Source organism: Macrobrachium nipponense, chromosome 43, assembly GCF_015104395.2.
Source record: "Macrobrachium nipponense isolate FS-2020 chromosome 43, ASM1510439v2, whole genome shotgun sequence".
NCBI lineage: Eukaryota > Metazoa > Arthropoda > Malacostraca > Decapoda > Palaemonidae > Macrobrachium > Macrobrachium nipponense.
Genome location: NC_061104.1, coordinates 31677614 through 31697302, shown reverse-complemented (window position 1 = coordinate 31697302; position 19689 = coordinate 31677614). Strand labels below are relative to the sequence as shown.

Sequence of the window (19689 nt, the reverse complement as noted above, 5' to 3'; positions counted from 1 at the left end):
AGGAAATGAGAGTTACAATGTGGCGGACAAAGACACAGCAGCATCAGTTTCTTCACCTGCATCGTTCAGTGCAGAACAGATTCTTCAACGCTAGGAAATTCGATAGCTGAGGGCCTCAGGTGAGGAAACCAGTCGCTTTCCCATAGACTGTCCTGTCATCATGTAATCAAAGCTTTATGAATATACTAAAATACACAAACACAAACTATATATATATATATATATATATATATATATATATATATATATATATATATATATATATATATATATATATATGCTGAACCGAAGGGGAATTTTTCTTTATGATAATAGATTTGCCTGTACCTGGGCGCGAACGCAGGAGACATTCAAATCCAGGCACGTCAGTGAAGCTCTTCCATCCCACCACGCCCAGGTACAGGCAAATCTATTATCGTAAAGAAAAATTCCCCTTCGGTTAAGCATATATGAAAATATATTAATTCCGAGGTAGAGCGAATTAGATATTAAAGGACATTGTAGCTCGATGTATGTATATGAATCACGGTAATGTGATATGACTTTTGTATATATATGTATATATACATACATGCATACATTGTGAGTGTACGGGTATGTATATATTTATCAGCTAAGTCTCCATAATTTTAACAGAATGGGACCAAGGACAAGGAACTTGTCCCTCACCTTGTTTCTGGTGTGTCTCCTTGACACTCAGTCAGCGGGAGCTGATCCTACGTGGGGAGGTCTGTATCCCAGAGAATCCCTCTACCGTGAAGTGAAGTCCCTTGACGGAGTCTGGAACTTCCGTCTGGCACCCAGACATGACCCTGACAGGGGGTTTGTGGAGGAGTGGTACGCCAAACCTCTGAGTAAGGTAACTTTCGTTTCTCCTTATTTTTCCTCTCATTTTCCGACATTTCGTAATAAAAACGAGAACGTGTATCAAACGAATTTTGTGCAGAGAACACTATGAATTTAAGAATAATCTTTGTAAACAAAGTTACACTAATACGCTTTATATTATTATTAAGAAATACCAGCAAAGACTAAAACTTGACTTGCTTTCTCTTCACTAAAGCCTGTCGTTTAAATGTAATTAATTTCAGTAAAACTTATAATATTTAATATTGAGAGAAAAAAAAAATACCATAAAATACTTTTCGGTAAACTAGAACGTCTTCGGGGATGCCCTGGGTCGATTCCGTTAATTGGCTTTGACCCTACATAGTCGCCTCACAACTAGGTCAATCATTTGTTGCAGAGAAGCGCAACTGATATTTTTTATTCCAGTCTAAATCACTTATGCCTCTTTCCTCAGATATATCTTTAGACGCTCACTGGTAAGACAAGGCACGTAACCTTTAGACCATAGGAACATCCTCATCATTAGCATACTTTTACCATAAAAAATGACGGTAATATTAGAGTGTCGAAACGGCTAACCAAGGGCTGGAGATGGCAAGTCTACCCGGGAAGTTTCTTACCGTTAGACAATCGTTGTTACACACAGAAAATGATGCAGTTATGCAGCGTTTTACTTAGAGAGACGTTAAAATTACTTTCTTAATAAGATTACATTCTTAATTTCAGACGGGACCAGTTATTCCCATGCCTGTTCCTAGCAGCTACAACGACATAACACAGGACCCCGACATCAGGGACCACGTAGGATGGGCTTGGTAAGGATTCTTTAGGATTTGAAGGAGGAGTTTTGCAGGATGCTGTTGAGGCTACTGCCATCTACTGCTAGATACGAATAGAATAAACGACTGTATGTCGTTTATCCTTTATTAGATAACTGATAAAAGAAAACGAAAGCATTTAGTAGTTATTTGGTAGGAATTTCTCATTACTTTCTTCATTAATGGGATGCCTGCACAAATTAAACATACATGTGTGCAAGCAAGTATACGCATCGATATTGCGTACCAGTCAGAATATATATATATATATATATATATATATATATATATATATATATATATATATATATATATATATATATATATATATTCTACCCACAAATGAGCCCGTGCTCCAAGATACACTGGTGCTCAGTTATGCCAAATTTAAAAACCAATCCCACAAAAACAAAGTCTTAAAAATAATGCAAAATTAGTATGGAGATTTGATTTCATTTAATGAGCATTGGACACTTCTGATCACTCCGTGCTGAAGACAGCGAAGAGAGGGAGTTAGAGTGGATGGAAGGCAAGATAAAAAGTCCCAGAAAATAAAGGAAATGAAGTACAGGAAACTCAAGATGAACTGGAAGAAAGACGCAAATTTACACTAATAAGTAACAGTTATGGATGATGTTGGAAAGCCTGACTGAAGGAAAGGGATATGGAAAATCAATAGGCAGACAACAACTATGCAGAAGACAGTAAAACAAAGACAAGCACACATGCTCGAAGGGTTCAGGCATAAGCAATTTTAATGATTGCTTTAGCTTTTTTTTAAAATGCAGTCTTAAGTACTATCCCTTTTCGTTTTTATTGAATACTTCGTGTCTGTACAATAGGACATTGTACTTCCCTTCTCTTTTAGTTCAATGTTTTCCTCAAATACTTTTAGATGAAACATTTGTCTCTAACCAATTTATTTTGATTTTATGTTTTAGTCGTATCTTTTCAATGAAAATTTTTGTGTACTCTACTCCATTTACTAATATTTGAAAGTAACTTAGTCTTATATTTATGTTTACTTTATTTCGTTATTTTTTTTTATTCAGATTTTTTTTCAAATCTTGCCTAGGTTGCTTATGATTTTCTTTTAACTTTGTCTAAAACATTTCCATTTTCACTGGCATCTGCTCATCCCAGTTATGGCAGAATATTCCAAGTTCCTTTTTTTCGCTTGGGCCCTATTAAGTAACAATTCCTTTTGTCTCTCATCATTTGCAATGAATTTTCTTTTCAAGTAACCGTTTTATATATAATTCTCTAATCTTTCATTTATCTCTTCTTCTAAGGTACGATCGGATGTTCGAGGTTCCAGTCAGCTGGTCGAAAAATCGAAGAGTCTTTCTGCGCTTGGGGTCGGCTCATTACTTAAGCAATGTGGTCAGTAGCCTTCGAAACCAATCATTAATTGAACAGTAAATTTAATCTTAAGATATAATTCAACCAGAATCCATTTTTGATGAAATGGTTGCTATCTTGTCTTCTTAAAAGTTCAGTGGAGTTAGCAATGACAAATAACGTCCAAAATGAGTAAATTACAAAGGGGTCGAAACAGCAAGACGCCACCCTAGGAGCACATCATCCTGAGTGCTTACATAGAGGATAGAGATGAATGAGGCTGGTTTCCAGCTAGTTTGAACATAGAGCTAAGTTCCCAGAGAATATCTGCTGTTACAAACAGGATATGCACGTACATGGATCTACACCGCCTTTAATTTACAAATAAAATTATTACTATTGGTAATGGCATAATGACAACAATCCTGATACATAATTTAAGGGCAAGAACAAGGAAACTTAATGCCGAAGCCCGTTGGTGTAAGGGAGCCTCTGATAATATTCTAAGAGGCCATTCACACTTGCCTTAGGTTTTGACTTCCACTGCTGTTAATGAATTCATAACTTACGTTTTTGTTCATCCACCTGCCCTATTTATTATTTTCCTCTGTTTTCCTTTAAAAGTCCTATGGGAAACTTGCTTTGCAAGTTAATGAGATTTTACTTTTATTCCTCATAACAGTGTTCTCAATTGTGAGCAATGAAAAACGATTATCTGCTTCATCAGCAAAACAAATAAACAACCCTTTCCTTCCTTGGACAGTTTGTGAATGGAAATCCCGTGGTCGCGCACGAGGGAGGGCATTTACCAATCCGAGTTGAACTGACACAGTTGCTGATATACGGGTACACAAACCTTCTGACAGTGGCTGTTAGCAATGTACTCACGCCGGACACCATCCCCCAAGGACTGATAGTGCACAAAAATGATACGAGCAGGTTCGTCTTATCTCAAATAACGTAGTTACAGTAGAGTTTTGGAAGTAAGGAGAGGCAGGACATACTTATTTCATAATATAGATGAGGAAATTGCCGAGATGTGTCTAGAGGCTCTATAACATACTGCGGTAAGAAGGCTTATATTGGTTAGAACTTGAGATGAAAACTGAGATGCTTTCTTATAAACTGGGTGTGGGGACTCCGCATATTTCTCATCATAGTTGAGAAAGCTGTTGAGATATGTGATGTGTAAAGGATCAAAAACAGGCGAGGGTCACAAGGATAGAAAAGGTTTGGACATGGGAAGCGATTCACCTACATGGAGTACAAAGACTGTCTTCTGGGAATACCAGAGATGGGAAGATCTTCATATTTCATAATACCTGCAGGTAAGGAGAGAGGACTATCGAGATATGTAGCGTCCAACGGTTAGAAAACTGACTGAGCTGTCAATGACTGAGATGGTATGAGCACGTGACAAGAAAGAGCGAGAACTAGCTATTTACAAAAGCAGCATACTCATGAAAGTAACAGGACACACATTGGCTAACGTTGGTAATCTTTCACAGCTGGACAGACTGGTAGACCGAAATCGGACCATAAAATATAATTATATATTATATATATATATATATATCATATAGATATATATATATATACTAATAATATATATATATATATAATATTAGAGATGTATTGGATATCCACATCCACGGATTATCCACATTTTTTTTATAAATCCTTATGTGCATCCACATTGATCATTTCTCAACATCCGCATCAGCAATGCGAGCACATCCACATTCGCAACCGCAGTTTGAGAATGAGGATATGAGGATATCACCCTATGCTCAGTGTTCAACAGTTCATACTCATACATTGTAACTTAAGAGTAGATTTTTTTTTTTGCTGCTTATTTTGGCTTTTTCCATTTTATTATATACAGAATACATGATACAAAATTACGCATTTCATATAATATATGCTTTATAAGTAGCTCAGTTATAGCATATTATTTTTAGTATATTTTTTTAGGTAATTTCGTGTCATTTACAGCAGTTTTAATCATAACGGCAGGGTACTGCATTTTTTAGGAAACTCTCTCTCTCTCTCTCTCTCTCTAATGCAAAGAATGGCTTTAAGTTTTGTTACCCTTGTCATGCAATAAGTGTAAAATAACCTTGTATGCAACTGTAAAAAAATGTATATCCGCATCTGCAAATCCCATTTTGAGACATCCAATACATCTCCTTTACATACATACATACATACACACACACACATATATATATATATATATATATATATATATATATATATATATATATATATATATATATATGTGTGTGTGTGTGTGTGTGTAAATAACTCTTTACATGAATGTATAATTTTGAATTCAATGTCCAAAGGTACCCTGAAGATTACTTCATCCAGACCTACTCCTTCGACTTCTTCAACTATGCAGGAATCCACAGGCCAGTTCACCTATACATGACTCCTGAGACTTTCATCGATGATATTGAGGTATCAACCGATGTGAAAGAAAGTACTGGTAAGTGGCTTGATGGAACGTGGAACTAAGATTATTAACAATCCCGCTGGTGACCTTCGTACCAGGAGAAAAATGTTTGGGCTATCATTACTAATGTTGTAAAATAATTTAACTAGACCATCGAGTCACAATTCTTGACTTTAATATGGCTGCTCGGAGTTATTTCTCTCTTGAATGCCTGATAAAAATTGGAGTATAACAGAGTTGGACGAATGGGAGAAATCCGAATCGTCAGCACTGACGCCAAGCTATAAGAAAAGTGTTACCTTTTATATTCAAGTAAAATTATTACCTTTTATATTCTAGGAAGATACACCAACACAATGCTAAAAATAAAGTCCAGAAAACCTACCAATGTGACACTACCTTTGGCAGCCTTATTTTCCACCAGGCAAGATGTTTTCAATGATAATGTACCATTGTGGCACCCCTTCCGGTAGCCGTTATATCCCATTAAAATAGACACAATTCCCAAAAGTTGCTAAGAACGTGCCTCATTGACACCACCTTTACGGCCTTTAATCCCACTAAAATACAATAGGAAAATGCGAAAACATAGTATCAGAAGACAAGACCCATATGACAGTTTTTGGTGACCTTAACATCTCACTAAGTTAAAAAGACGCATTGCTTTATAAGTGTCAGTCAATTTTCCGGTACTAAGAAGTTTAGTAGTGACCTTTATATCAGTAATATAAAGAAGGATGTTGCCAAAATGTGCCAGAAAACATGTCCACAGTACACAACCTTTTGTGGCCTTTCTACCCTCTAAGAGAAAACCACCCAGATTTAGGCTCCTTAATTACCTGTCCTACCTTCTTTTCAATTTCGCAGGTATAATAAACTACAAAATAACGACAGCGGGTAGTCAAACAGCAACATGCACCATAGTTGTCTGGGACCGAAATGACACACAAGCAGGAAAAAGTTCCGAATGCGAAGGTACCATCAACATCCCTGATGCAAAGCTGTGGTGGCCATTTCTAATGTCAGATGACCCCGGTTACCTTTATTCATTTAAGGTTAGTGCGTTCCAGTCAGCTCTTATATTTATATAATGTAAGAATTGATCTGTGTTTTGACCAAATGTCAAATGACATTGGTTACTGTTATACTTCACAGATCAATGTGTCCTAACCAGATCTCATTTGAAAAACCAATTTTTATTTGTCTCTACCTAAATGCTAAATAACTTGAGTCAACTTTATACTTAAGTTATATGTTAATCTATTTTTAGTCCCTGCCTAATTAGCGGTGACTTTTTATACCTTTACACTTGATAGGTTAGTGTGTTATAATACGTTCTTCTTTAATCTTATCATTTTTCGGTCCAATATCAAATAACTCGTCTTCCTTCTTACTTTCAAACCTTAATTAGTGCGGTCTAATCTGACCTTATATGTTAATCAATTGTTTCATGTCTATCTTAACTGTACATCTCTACTCAGAGGCCTAGGTATTGGCTTTCTGCCTCCGTTTACCATTAGCATTAAAATCTTCCTTTCTGCAAGAGCTATGTTTGCCGTTTCCCTCAGGATGAACCCCGCTCTTTTTTCTTCCCTCTTCTTCCCCTGTGGTCTGGATTACAAAAAGGCATTCACGCGGCCGTCCAGTAGGCCTTATTCTAAATTTGAAACCTTCAATACATTAACTTTCCTTGCATCTCTGTCATTAAGTCTAATTGGTTAGTTTCAAGTTTCGTAGATTAATAAGTGGCACTTCCTCTTGCAAAGGCAGTCATAATAAGTATTAGTGTTCTGCATTATTCTTTTTACTCAGCTCTGAAAGTCAATGTCTTTTTACCTACGCAAAGTCGTTTTCTGGGTTTTTTGTTCGTTCGTTTGTTCAAATGTACAGCAAGTGGTTATTGTTGTAAGTTAATGACATTTTTGTGGGGATTTAGGCCCTGGGTCAAAGGTAATTAGGTATAATTTTTTCGAGAATATTATGTTTTCTCTTGTACTTGTATCATGCTGTATTATGCAATTCAGTTAGTCATCAAGAAAGAACTCCCCCCCCTCTCTCTCTCTCTCTCTCTTTTTACGCAAGGTGATTTGTAAAAGACAAACCTTTTTGTAGCAACAATCATTCAAAGCCCAGTCTCCCAGGGACAACAGTGACAGAGAGACCACTGGTAAATTAATTGTTGTTTTAATCAGTAAGAGATCAATTTGAGCTGAATCGCATCAGCATGACTAAGGTTGAGATCCTTTTGAGGGTTTTAGAAGTATTATCTTTGCACTTCTATCTTTTTTAGGACTTTCTGTATTTATTTATTGATCGACTTCAAATCTGATATTTTTCTTTTAATGTCTATATATGACTACAACATACACAAGTACAGTGCCATGCGAAAAGCTCTTTAAATAAATTTAGAGCACTTTGAAAACTATTAAAAATAAAAATTAAAAAATTAATCGGTACTTGTGGAAAAATTGCGCTCTCTTTCTAAAAGTGTGTAAAACAGGTTGATGAGAAAGCAAAAGTTGCTTGGTGGATATCAAGTAAGCTCCTTCGTCTTTACCTAATCTTTTCCTTCAGAGCTTTTTATCATTTCTAACTCCATCCTGACTGTCCTTCCAGAGAAGTTGCGGCAAACCTAGGGTGTTTCTTATAAGCCTTCCAAGGTGTGCCGGCTCCAGCTTATCGACCAATTGCTTCTGGCATTTTGCAAAAGTTATATGGTTAAGCTGATGTATACTTTCAATGAAATCTTAGTAAATAATGTAAATACTCTTGTTGTTGATTGCATTATTATTGTTAATGGCTTTTTTTATTTTTATTATGTTGTTGTTATGAGTACTTAATAGTTTTGTTTCTAATATAACGTCATTAATTTTCATTCTTTCGGGAGTCAATGAGCTAAACCCTGGGCCTACTACTCATTACAGTAAGAAAAATTGTTTGAGTACTTTACTAAAATATTCGGGGCTTAAAGTCAAATGATTTGATGTTTTTAATTCTAGGCATTGATGGCCCACATTTTTTATATCGTCGTAATATCTCACATGTTCAAGGTACGGCTATACATAGTAAGTCCGGATGGCCTGTATATCATCAGAAAACTTAAGTGCTGTTGCCATAAATTTCTTTGCTTTAAGCTTTTCAATAAGATTTCAATGTATACATATTTTCTGTTTACCGCAATCCAAATATTGGCGATTCTGTATATGTCTCTTGGAGAGGATTAGTATGGATCAGTCACAAGATTCAAAAGCTTCATTCATTATTTATGAAAACTGCAATGCAAAGTTCCAATTCCACAGATCAACATAGCCAGTCTGCTCTTGAGTTCTGTGTATCCTCCGATGTTGTCCAGCTAATTGAGGAATCCATGAATATTTTTCTGGTAATAGATGAGACCTCATATTCACAGATGTTTCAGAAATTGTGAAGGAGATCTGTGCAGGTCATCGAAAGATTTCTGTTGCTTTCCCATTTTATTGACTCATGTGATTATGAGTTTTCTTTAAATTCAGTATATTCCTAATTCAACCTTTGGAAAAATGGTCTGGCTGAAATCTAGTACCAATTGAGATCTCATTATTGAAGCATGTCAGGCACTTGATATTTCGGATGCTTATCACATCCAGATCCCAATAAACTAAATGAAATGCTGATGTCTATTTTAGCAGGGTATGTCTCTAGAAAAGTCATTAGATTCAGAACAAGTGACCAGCCTTGGTTTGATGATATTTGCAGTAGAGCTTACCATCACAAACAGACCGAATTCATTGCATGGAGACGAAATTGTTCACATGAAAATTACCATTTTTGTTGAGTCTCGCCGTAATGCAACTAGAATTTAGAGAGAGTGATTCATGACGGTAGGTTTCTGTTTCTTAATAGTAGCAGTAATGACTTGGACTGGACCATTGACGGATGGTTTCTTGTTAGTAAATCTTTCATAAGTTGTATTTTATCAGAGATCTTTCACATTCTCAAATGATCTCGGATTTCCTTTTCCTGGCGAGAGCAACCAGATTGGCTGAACAACAGCCCAATATGCATTAAATGTGCCTTGGTGTAGAACTTCTCAGTTCCAGAGGTCTTTTATTCCTCTCACTGTTGGACTGTGAACCAGTCTCCCTGATGATGTCATATAATTGGAACGTCAAAAGTTCAAGAAAAGATGCGGTGCATTTCTGCCGTAATATTATTCATTTTAATACATTTCTTTCTATTTAATAAATTATCTAATAATTTTTTTCTTTTGGAATAATCGCGATCTCGTCTTTCTGTATTTCCCTGTGTCTCCTCTTAATTCTTCCTAATGAACACCATATTCTTTGGAAGTTTGAATTTCAAGCCAATGGCCCCTGTGGGCTTGTTCCGTATGGATAGGGTCATCTTCTGAATAATAATAATAATAATAATAATAATAATAATAATAATAATATAAAAGGTATATATGTATCTATGTGAATACCAAAGTTAATCTGTTAAGTTACATTCATCCTTCAAAGTGTTCGTTATTCGTTTCGCTATTTATCTACATAATGATTTCAATGACTTATTGACCCATTGCAGGTTTTCCTCTATGTTGGCACAACGCAAGAGGACATATATGAGCAGAAAATAGGAATACGATCGATACAGTGGGACTCAACATCACTCTATGTCAACGGGCAGAAGGCCTATTTACACGGGGTTGGAAAACACGAGGACTCCGAAGTGCGTCACTTACCTTTCATTCTTAGAGAGAATGCTTTATCCTTTGTTTACTAGAGAAAAAGAAAAAGCTAAAGTCAATCATTCATCTTTCTTTTTGAAGATAAAAAGGCACGTTTCCATTTGTTTTGCACACCAGGCCTTGGTATAAATTTCCTTGTTTTTTGTTCTTTCTTCCCAAAGAGGCTAGAGGGCTGCAATGTGGTATGACTGATGATTGGAGGGTGGATGATCAACATACCAGCTTACAGCCATCTAGCCTCAGCAGTTTTTAAGATCTAAGGGCAGACAGAAAAAGTGCGGACGGACAGACAAAGTCTGCAGAAAAGTTTTCTTTTCTGAAAACTAAAACTTATCACCTACGTTCACACTTGGCACATTAGTTTATTAAGAGCTTCAGCCTAACTGAGTTTATATTGCGTCTTGTCAATTCTACATAGAATTCCTTTCTCTTCAACGCTAATGTCATAGACAAAAGCTAGCCAGTGTTCCTATCATGGGTGAGAAAAATAATAATAAAGAACCGAGTTCAGCACTCTGTATATAATCCCATCCCGCAGATCAGGGGCAAGGGCCTGGACCTTGCACTAGTGGCGAAGGACTTCAATCTGATGAAATGGCTCGGAGTCAATGTCTTCCGGACGACCCACTACCCTTATGCCGAAGAGATCATGGACATGGCAGACCGAGAGGGTATCATGGTTATCGATGAATGCCCAGCTGTCTCTCTTACGTGAGTCTCGGAAGTTTCTTTGAGTGTTGATTTCAAGAGGGGTCTCTCTCTCTCTCTCTCTCTCTCTCTCTCTGTCTCTCTCTCTCCTAGATGGAGCTTATATCTGAAAAATAAATGAGCTAATTCACTAACCAGGTCATTACTTCCTCGTTCGGTTGAGGGATCGAACTTTAGTTATTCTCTTTGTGAACTGAACACGCTAAGAGAGAGAGAGAGAGAGAGAGAGAGAGAGAGAGAGAGAGAGAGAGAGAGAGAGAGAGAGAGAGAGAGACCTTACCTTACAGACTTTACATCTTGTTCGGGTTGCCCCAGGTCCCTCAGTGTGAGGCACCTCTAATGTCTACCAGAGAGTTGCTAGTACATCTTCCTATATATTTTGCATCTTCCAATCTTGGAAAGTCTGGGTTGCAGCTTAGATATTTGTCGAGCTTATTCTTAAACACATCTACGCTCACTCCTGATATATTCCTCAGATGAGCTTGCAATGCATTGAATAGACGCTGCATTATCGATGCTGGTGCGTAGTGGATTAATGTCCTGTGTGCTTTCTTTATTTTTCCTGGTATAGTTTTGGGCACTATTAATCTACCTCTGCTTGCTCTTTCTGATATTTTTAGCTCCATGATGTTTTCGGCTATTCCTTCTATCTGTTTCCATGCCTGAATTATCATGTAGCGTTCTCTTCTCCTTTCTAGACTATATAATTTTAAGAATTGTAGTCTTTCCCAGTAGTCAAGATCCTTAACTTTTTCTATTCTAGCTGTAAAGGACCTTTGTACACTCTCTATTTGTGCAATATCCTTTTGATAGTGTGGGTACCATATCATATTGCAATATTCAAGTGGACTACGAACATATGTTTTATAAAGCATAATCATGTGTTCAGCTTTTCTTGTTTTGAAGTGCCGTAACAACATTCCCATTTTTGCTTACATTTTGCCAATAGAATTGCTATTTGATCATTGCATAACAAGTTCCTATTCATCATCACACCAAGGTCTTTAAATGCTTCCTTATTTGTGATTGTTTCATTATTAGGTCCCCTATATGCATATAGCTTTTCTTCTCTGTCTCCATAATTTATTGATTCAAATTTATCAGAGTTAAATACCATCCTATTTACCTCTGCCCAATCATATACTTTGTTAAGGTCTCTTTGTAATTTCTCTACTTATTCTTGTGTCATCGGCGAAACTACTCACTACCGAGTCCTTAACATTACTGCCTACGTCTGCAATCATAATAACAAACAGTATTGCAGCTAACACCGTACCTTGTGGCACACCGGATATTACCTTATCTTAGCTTCATCCAATTTCTCATCGTTTGCAATAACTATCTGTTTTCTGTTGTGCAAAAATTCTTTTAACCATCTTCCTACTTTATCCACTATATTATGTTTTATAATTTTTTTTTGCTAATATATTATGATCTACCTTGTCAAAAACTTTTGCAAAGTCTAGATAAACCACATCTGTTTTATTTCCTCTTTTCATATTTTTGTATATGTTCTCACGGTGGACTAACAGTTGGGTATGTGTACTTTTTCCAGGTACGAAACCATGTTGTCCTATATTAAACAAATTATTTTGTATTAAATGTTTCATAATATTTTTCTTCATTACCCTTTCATATACTTTCATAATATGTGATGTTAGACTCACAGGCCTATAATTACTTGCCTCTAGTTTTGATCCACTTTTGAAAGTAGGGGTAATATATGCTAATTTGTGTTCATCATAAATCTTGCCTGTATCTACACTTTGTCTTAATAATATTGCAAGTGGCTTTGCGATAGAATTAACTACTTTCTTTAACAAAATAGCAGGGACACAATCAGGCCCTGCTGCAGCTCCATTTTTAATTTCATTAATAGCCCGCACAATATCAGCTTCATTAATATCTCTGTCTGCTAAATATTCACTTCATTAATATCTATGTCTACTAAATATTCACTATTTTCATCCCTTACTTCTATATCATTATCTTCATTATCAATTCTAGGGGTGAATTCTCTCTTATATCGTTCTGCCAATATGTTGCATATTTCCTTTTTTTCATTCGTTAATCTCCCTTCAATTCTTAGAGGGCCTATTCCTATTCTTCTTTTATTCATCTTTTTTGCATACGAGTAGAATAGTTTGGGGTTTTGCTTGATATTTACTAGGGTTTTTTCTTCCAAGTCCCGTTTTTCATTTTCTTTTGATTGTATAATCTTTTGTTCTGCATTTTCTATCTTACTTTTTAGTTCGATCACTTTCCATGCATTTTTTTCTTTTGCAAGACCTTTTTTCCACTTTCTGATTTTCTGGAATAAGATCCTTCTGTCTCTTGGTATGCATGACTGATGTTTACTTTTCTTCTTCGGTATATATTTATCCACTATTTTCTCTAATATTTTATATAATATCTCCGTATTTACCTTTATATCATCACTTACGAAAATGTTATCCCAATCTTTGTTTAATTCTTCATTTATTTCTGACCATTTTATATTTTTACTGTAGAAGTTGTATTTTCCATATCCTTCCCACTTTTTCATTTCTTGCTTATCTCTGTTTTCACTTGCTTTGGAATGGACTGTTAATTCTATGACATTATGGTCTAAAATACTCGCATTATAAACTATTATTTCTTTAACATAATTCACCTCGTTCACAAATACTCGGTCTAAAGTATTTTCCTTTCTTGTTGGCAGGTGATTTATTTGTTGAATGTTGTATTCTAGTAGCATATCTAATAGCTTTTCGAATTGCCTCTTATCTTCTGTACTACTATTACTCTCTTTTTTATATGTATAAATACAACCACAATCTCCTATTCGTTCTTTCCAGCCTACGACAGGAAAGTTAAAGTCTCCGGATAGGAGAATAGTCCAGTCCTTGTGATTTCTACATATATCATCCAATTTTTCTATTATTGTGTCAAACTCTTTAGTATTAGGGGGTCTATATATTACTATGTTAATTAATTTTTCAGATTCAAATTCTACCGCTATTAGTTCACATTCTGAGTTACTATATTTCTCATATATTTTTCCTTGTTTTTTGTCATTCCCATATATCGCGGTTTCCCCTTGATTCCTATTTTTTCTATCTGATCTATAAGTTTGGAACCCTTTTATTTGATCGTCATTCCCAGTCTCTTGGGAGTACCGGGTTTCACTTATATTCATTATATCTATTTTCTTTTCAATTTGGGTTAGTTCTTCTAAGTACTCTATTTTTCTTTTTGAGTGACTCGTAACTAAACCCTGAGCATTCATCACTATGCTGGTTTGCCTGTTTTCTCCTTCATTTAATATGGGTAACAATAAGGATTTTCCCACGTCTCTTTCCTGTTCTGGTATGTTGTTCATTTCTTCATTTCCAGAAATTCTGACATTAAAAAAATCCATCTTTTCCATAATATTTGGAGAGAGAGAGAGAGAGAGAGAGAGAGAGAGAGAGAGAGAGAGAGAGAGAGAGCTCAACTTTCTTCTCCCTAGCATTGATAAGCAGCATGATACCTAAAAGTAAATATAATGGTTTACAAACTCATTAATCATGAAGGGTTAGTTTAATAACTATGAATCAGAGCTGCTATGTTCAACAAATTATTGAATTGTTATTACTGTACTTTTCTCCAACAGCAACTTCAGCCCTTCACATTTGGAGACCCACGCAGAAATGATGCAAGAGATGATACGGAGGGACAAAAACCGCCCTTCTGTCATCATGTGGAGCGTAGCCAACGAAGCTGTGTCCTCCGACCCCAAAGCAGACAGCTACTTCAGGTATGGGAGCCTCCACTGGAGACTCTTCTGTCAAGAAATGATGTCACTCCAGCACATTTGGTTGGAGCCTTGAGCTCATGTTCTCCTTAAGTGTGGTGCGGTGTTAAGAGGGAATAAGATCTGGTTAAGTCCTGTAAACTACGAACACCAACCGCGGGTAATCCTATAATTTAGGATTCCAAATTTACTGCTCCCATGTGTCTGTTTAAATTTCATTTCCTATTTGTAATTTCTTGTTTCGACAGATCCTCAAACAGAAATATGTTTCCTAAAAATATGAGTAGTTTATCTAATTACTGAGGCAAGTATTGTGAAAAAAAAATGGAATAAATTTCTCCACCTCACGCAAATAGTGTAGTGTGCCTGCAATTGTGTTTGTGGAGTGAGTGCTCAGGAACCAAGTTGGAACCTGGCGCAGACCCTTGTCTTCAGCAGCCACTTTTTGATAAATCTGAAAAAATGAGCAATTGAGCTGCTTAAGAGGCAGAGATTTACGTTTTTGTTTATTTACTTTTCCCCTTTACTCCCTTGGATTTTATTTTACAATCTCTGCTTTCGGAAGCAGATAAACTGCTAATTTTTTCATTGTTTTCTGTGATTAAGTAAAGATTTGATAAATCTGTGCTGATCTTGACTTTACGTAATGCAGTGATTTTGGACCCTTAAACTGTAGGATTACCCAGCCGAGATGACATCAGCACGTGGCCAATATATTTTTAATAAAGCAAAACTGCCTTTAGACTTCTCAGGTTGAAAATATTCATGGCAGATGCATTTCATCATGGCAGTCTTAGAGAGAAACCCTAAGTAAGGTATAGTAATTTAAGATATAATGGGGGACTATTTGAACTTCTCTGCTGTCTTCTCTGTATTGCGGGTTGTTAGTCTGTAACTAAGGCGTTATATGAAACAGAAAGGGAATATTCCTTTTCGAAAGCTAATAGAATTAACTTCCTTTAAGCGATGTTTTCAGCGAGCATCCTTTATTATTATGATATACATACACACATAACGTGTATGTATGTGTGTATATATATATAGATAATATATATGATATTATATCATATATAAGTAATAATATGTAATATATATATACATATATATATATATATATATATAATATATTCTATTCTTTCAGGCAAATCGTAAACACTACGAAATTCCTTGACCCAACGCGACCTGTCACGGCTGCTATCAATGCAGGAAAAAACATCGATTTTGCTGTGAGTGGAAATGTGCTCTCCTGTTGATGCTCAGTTATTTATTTCCTATTTAAAATGACTAAATATTTCTTTTTACCTCTCCTATCTAAAATTCCTTTTTTTTCTAGAACAATCTATATGAACAAAAGTCTAATAGCATTATACTGGAGCTATTTCAAGACGTTAATGATGAAAGATAAATAGAGTATTTTAGATATTATTTCAGAGCTTTGCTTAAAAATCTCCACTAAAATACTCACATTTCTTTCACTACTATATACTTAATCTGTTAGGTTTCGGATTCTATTATTGGGCACTGTTGCTTGTACTACACCGCTTCATTTTGATAAGAGCTTTCTGTACTTGGAACTTTGCAAGACGGGTTCGGCATGAGTACAAAGACTCTTCAAATTTCAGTAACGCTGTACTTGACACCTCTAAACATTTTACTTTTATTAGAATCGGTAATTTCATGAGAATATCTATTCACTGAATAGTCATGTAAACAGCCTACCTCATCTTTCAGAGTAAATACATGGATATCATCATGGTGAACAAATATTACTCTTGGTATAGCGACACGGGCCACCTGGAACTGATAGAAAACCAGACGATTACGGAATTCACGGAATGGCACGAACTGCGTCAGAAACCCATCATGATCTCAGAGTACGGAGCTGGCACGATCAACGGACTTCATCGGGTTTGTGCGCTTCGTTTTCAGTCCTTCTTGGTTTATCTAAATTGTTTTCAATGGAACAGAGATGGGTATGTTTTCCCAAACATAGCATAGCTATTCTTCTGCTGAATTCTATTTTCAATTTATGTAAGGAAAATGTGAGGGATAAGAGGGGCCTTAAAAAAAGCCCTGATCCTAGATTTGCTTGATGATTTTTTGTAAGGGTTATTTGCTGAATCCTAGATAGGCAAGGCTACGGACAACATGCATGATCACAATCTTTTGTTTTTTAAAAAGCAGGACTCCACTGGCCAGCAGGATATTTATTTTTCCTGTTATTATATCAATATGGGCAAAGCTACCTAAAGCAAGAGGACCCAATTCAATATTGATTGACTTTTTAATTTTATTTATATTCGTAAACCGTTGTTTGGAATGAATTTATATTAGTAAACCGTTGTTTGGAATGAAGCTTCTCAGTAGTGTTCGTATGACGTAACCTTAAAGCCGGTGTCACACGAGCATATTTCCCCTAATATTGCTGCCGAACCATTACCAAGCAACCAACAATGGTGGCAATCTTCGATTCACGGCCTGTTCCTGCGTATAAGACGAGATTTAGGGAACATCTGTGACTTTAGTTTTGCACCAGGAGAGAAACATTTAAGCGTCAACAATGGCTGCAATGTGTTGAGTGTGGCAGAGAGGCGCAATAAGATATAACCAGTTATCTGTACAGCGTATAATCAAGGCCACCAAAAGTACATCCATCTATCGGTGATCTCCCGCGACTCACGAAACTTTAACCACGGCCAGTTGGTAGCCCGTCCAATGTCGTTGATAGAAACAGTTGTCTAACTGTAACCCGAAGTTGAGTATATCTTAGTTTAACCAGACCACTAAGTTGATTAACAGCTCTCCTAGGCCTGGCCCGAAGGATTAGCTATTTTTACGTAACTAGGAACCAATTGGTTATCTAGCAATGGGACCTACAGCTTATTGTGGGATCCGAACCACATTATATGGAGAAATGAATTTCTATCACCAGAAATAAATTCCTCTGATTCCCCGTTGGCCGAGCCGAGAATCGAACTTCGGACTAACGGATTAGTAGCCGAACACGAAATCCACTCGTCAAACGTGGAACTAACTGTAACCTTAAATAAAATAAAAACCACTGAGACAAGGGAGCTGCAATTTGGTATGTTTGATGATTGGAGGGTGGATGATCAACACACCAATTGCAGCCCTCTAGTCTCAGTAGTTTTTAACCTTTGAGGGCGGACAGAAAAACACATCTCAATAGTTTTCTTTTACAGAAAACTAAAGCGTAGCTGCGCAAAAAGCTGTTTTCTTGCGTTAATGTCACGTGATACCGTCTTTGTAAAACGAAATAGGTTGTATTTCTCTCAGTGAAGTCGTAAGATACTATACCCTTGGAGCAATGGTGTCTCACATAACAAACAATATCTCTCTCATAGCTGTCTGACACCGTTCAGAGAGCATTCTGTCTCTCACAGTTAATTCTCTTTAAGGCACCTCATTTAAAGAACTACTGTATCAAATCACAAGCCCTATTTCTCTTTTTTTTGCAGAGCCCTGCATTCCTGTGGTCGGAGGAATATCAGGGTGAAGTGCTGATAAACCATTTCAAAGCCTTCGACGTCCTTCGAAAACAGGGATTCTTCATCGGAGAAATGGTCTGGAACTTCGCGGATTTTGCTACCCCACAGGGTAAGATTTCCAGCGTGGTTTCTGTTCTTTTTAATTATTAGTCTGGGTAAGAATTCAATCATCATGAAAGTATTCTTTCAGAGGTCAGAGGCTTTCGTCCTTTTGTGGAAGTGTCTCTTCAACTTACACGACTGGAGTGTAAGAAGTGCCTGAAAGAATGGCATGTATATAAGCACTTTTATGAAGAACAACTGACAAATAAAGTCACCATCATCAATATTTTGAGACTTGCGCCTATTCGTGCATACGTATTAATTAGGCTGGAATAAGCCTTGATTTTCAGTCCGCATATCATGGAAATATTTAGACTTTAAAATAAGATCTCAATCAAACGAGGTCATTACAAGATCGCTGACTTACTTTTCAAACAATGTAAAAATAATTTAGAATTTCCGCATCGAGGTAACAATGAAAATATTGTTCAAGTTAACTTAGGTTATTTTTGGTTTAGTTGGTTTAGTATACCGAAAAATTACAAATTAACTCATATTTTAAGTAATGAAAATAAGTTCTAAACCAGGCCATGCTTGGTTTTTTCGGGTAAACTGCTATAATTTCAATCAATATACCCTTTTACTGCGGATGTTCGTATTACCACTGTTGCAAATAACTCTATTGTTAGGTTAGTCTTTGTCATTTTTGGTTATCTGCTAATTCAGCCATTATTATTGCCAATACAATCCACGACTCCTTCCTCCAGCCACCACCAGAGTCGCAGGCAACAGAAAAGGACTTCTGACAAGAGACCGCCACCCGAAACTGGCGGCCCATATTTTAAGGCAACGCTATCACGCTCTGGAGAACATCAAAACAGATGGCATCTTTGGTGCCAATATTAACAACTGATGTGAAATAAATATGGAGAGGGTATCAGTTGCCGAGGACATCAATGTAGACGTCATCTTTTGTGACACCAGAACGAAAAAAGTAAAGTGGAAACTCTCTTCCATATTTAATAACATTGGAGATTACGTGAACAAGTAATGTGACAATAAAAACCTAGATATCATCTGTAAGTTTCCTTATTATCCTGTTTCTTCATCGAGGCTGATTCCCACAAAATTGATCTCTCTCTCTCTCTCTCTCTCTCTCTCTCTCTCTCTCTGTTTCAATATTCGTTAAGTTCAGATAAACGAGGATCAACATTTCGTCTCTGTGCTTTGAAACAACAACAGGAAAAGAATGTAACACGTATGAATTAGAAAGCAGAGCAATGGTATACTGTGATAAATATTGAGTCATGAGAGAGAGAGAGAGAGAGAGAGAGAGAGAGAGAGAGAGAGAGAGAGAGAGAGAGAGAATTAGCGTTTTAGTTAACGAAAAAGAGAGAGAGAAGGACAACATAAAGTATTGTAAAATACTTCGTTCCTGAGAGAGAGAGAGAGAGAGAGAGAGA

General features: G+C 36.4%; 1 protein-coding gene across 2 annotated transcripts; it reads left to right on the top strand.

The window, feature by feature from the left end:
- On the top strand, positions 1–19304 carry LOC135213624 (beta-glucuronidase-like). Of its 2 annotated transcripts, none has more exons than XM_064247655.1 (14): positions 1–119; positions 637–859; positions 1576–1664; positions 2960–3050; positions 3772–3947; positions 5357–5499; positions 6334–6521; positions 10030–10173; positions 10731–10903; positions 14535–14678; positions 15817–15901; positions 16407–16583; positions 18155–18293; positions 18994–19304. In XM_064247655.1, the coding sequence occupies exons 2-14, from the start codon at positions 638–640 to the stop codon at positions 19137–19139; spliced, it is 1917 nt and encodes a 638-aa protein (XP_064103725.1). In that variant the 5' UTR covers positions 1–119; position 637; the 3' UTR covers positions 19140–19304. The 2 variants fall into 2 exon arrangements, with proteins under 2 accessions (XP_064103725.1, XP_064103726.1); XM_064247656.1 differs by lacking the exon at positions 1–119 and adding an exon at positions 331–397.
- The last annotated feature ends 385 nt before the right edge of the window (positions 19305–19689 follow it).

Coding starts and splice junctions, on each gene's coding strand:
- LOC135213624 (XM_064247655.1), top strand. CDS start 638: ATGGGACCAAGGACAAGGAACTTGTCCCTCACCTTGTTTCTGGTGTGT. Junction 10,174..10,730: donor GAAAACACGAGGACTCCGAA/GTGCGTCACTTA, acceptor CCCATCCCGCAG/ATCAGGGGCAAGGGCCTGGA. Junction 14,679..15,816: donor AAAGCAGACAGCTACTTCAG/GTATGGGAGCCT, acceptor CTATTCTTTCAG/GCAAATCGTAAACACTACGA.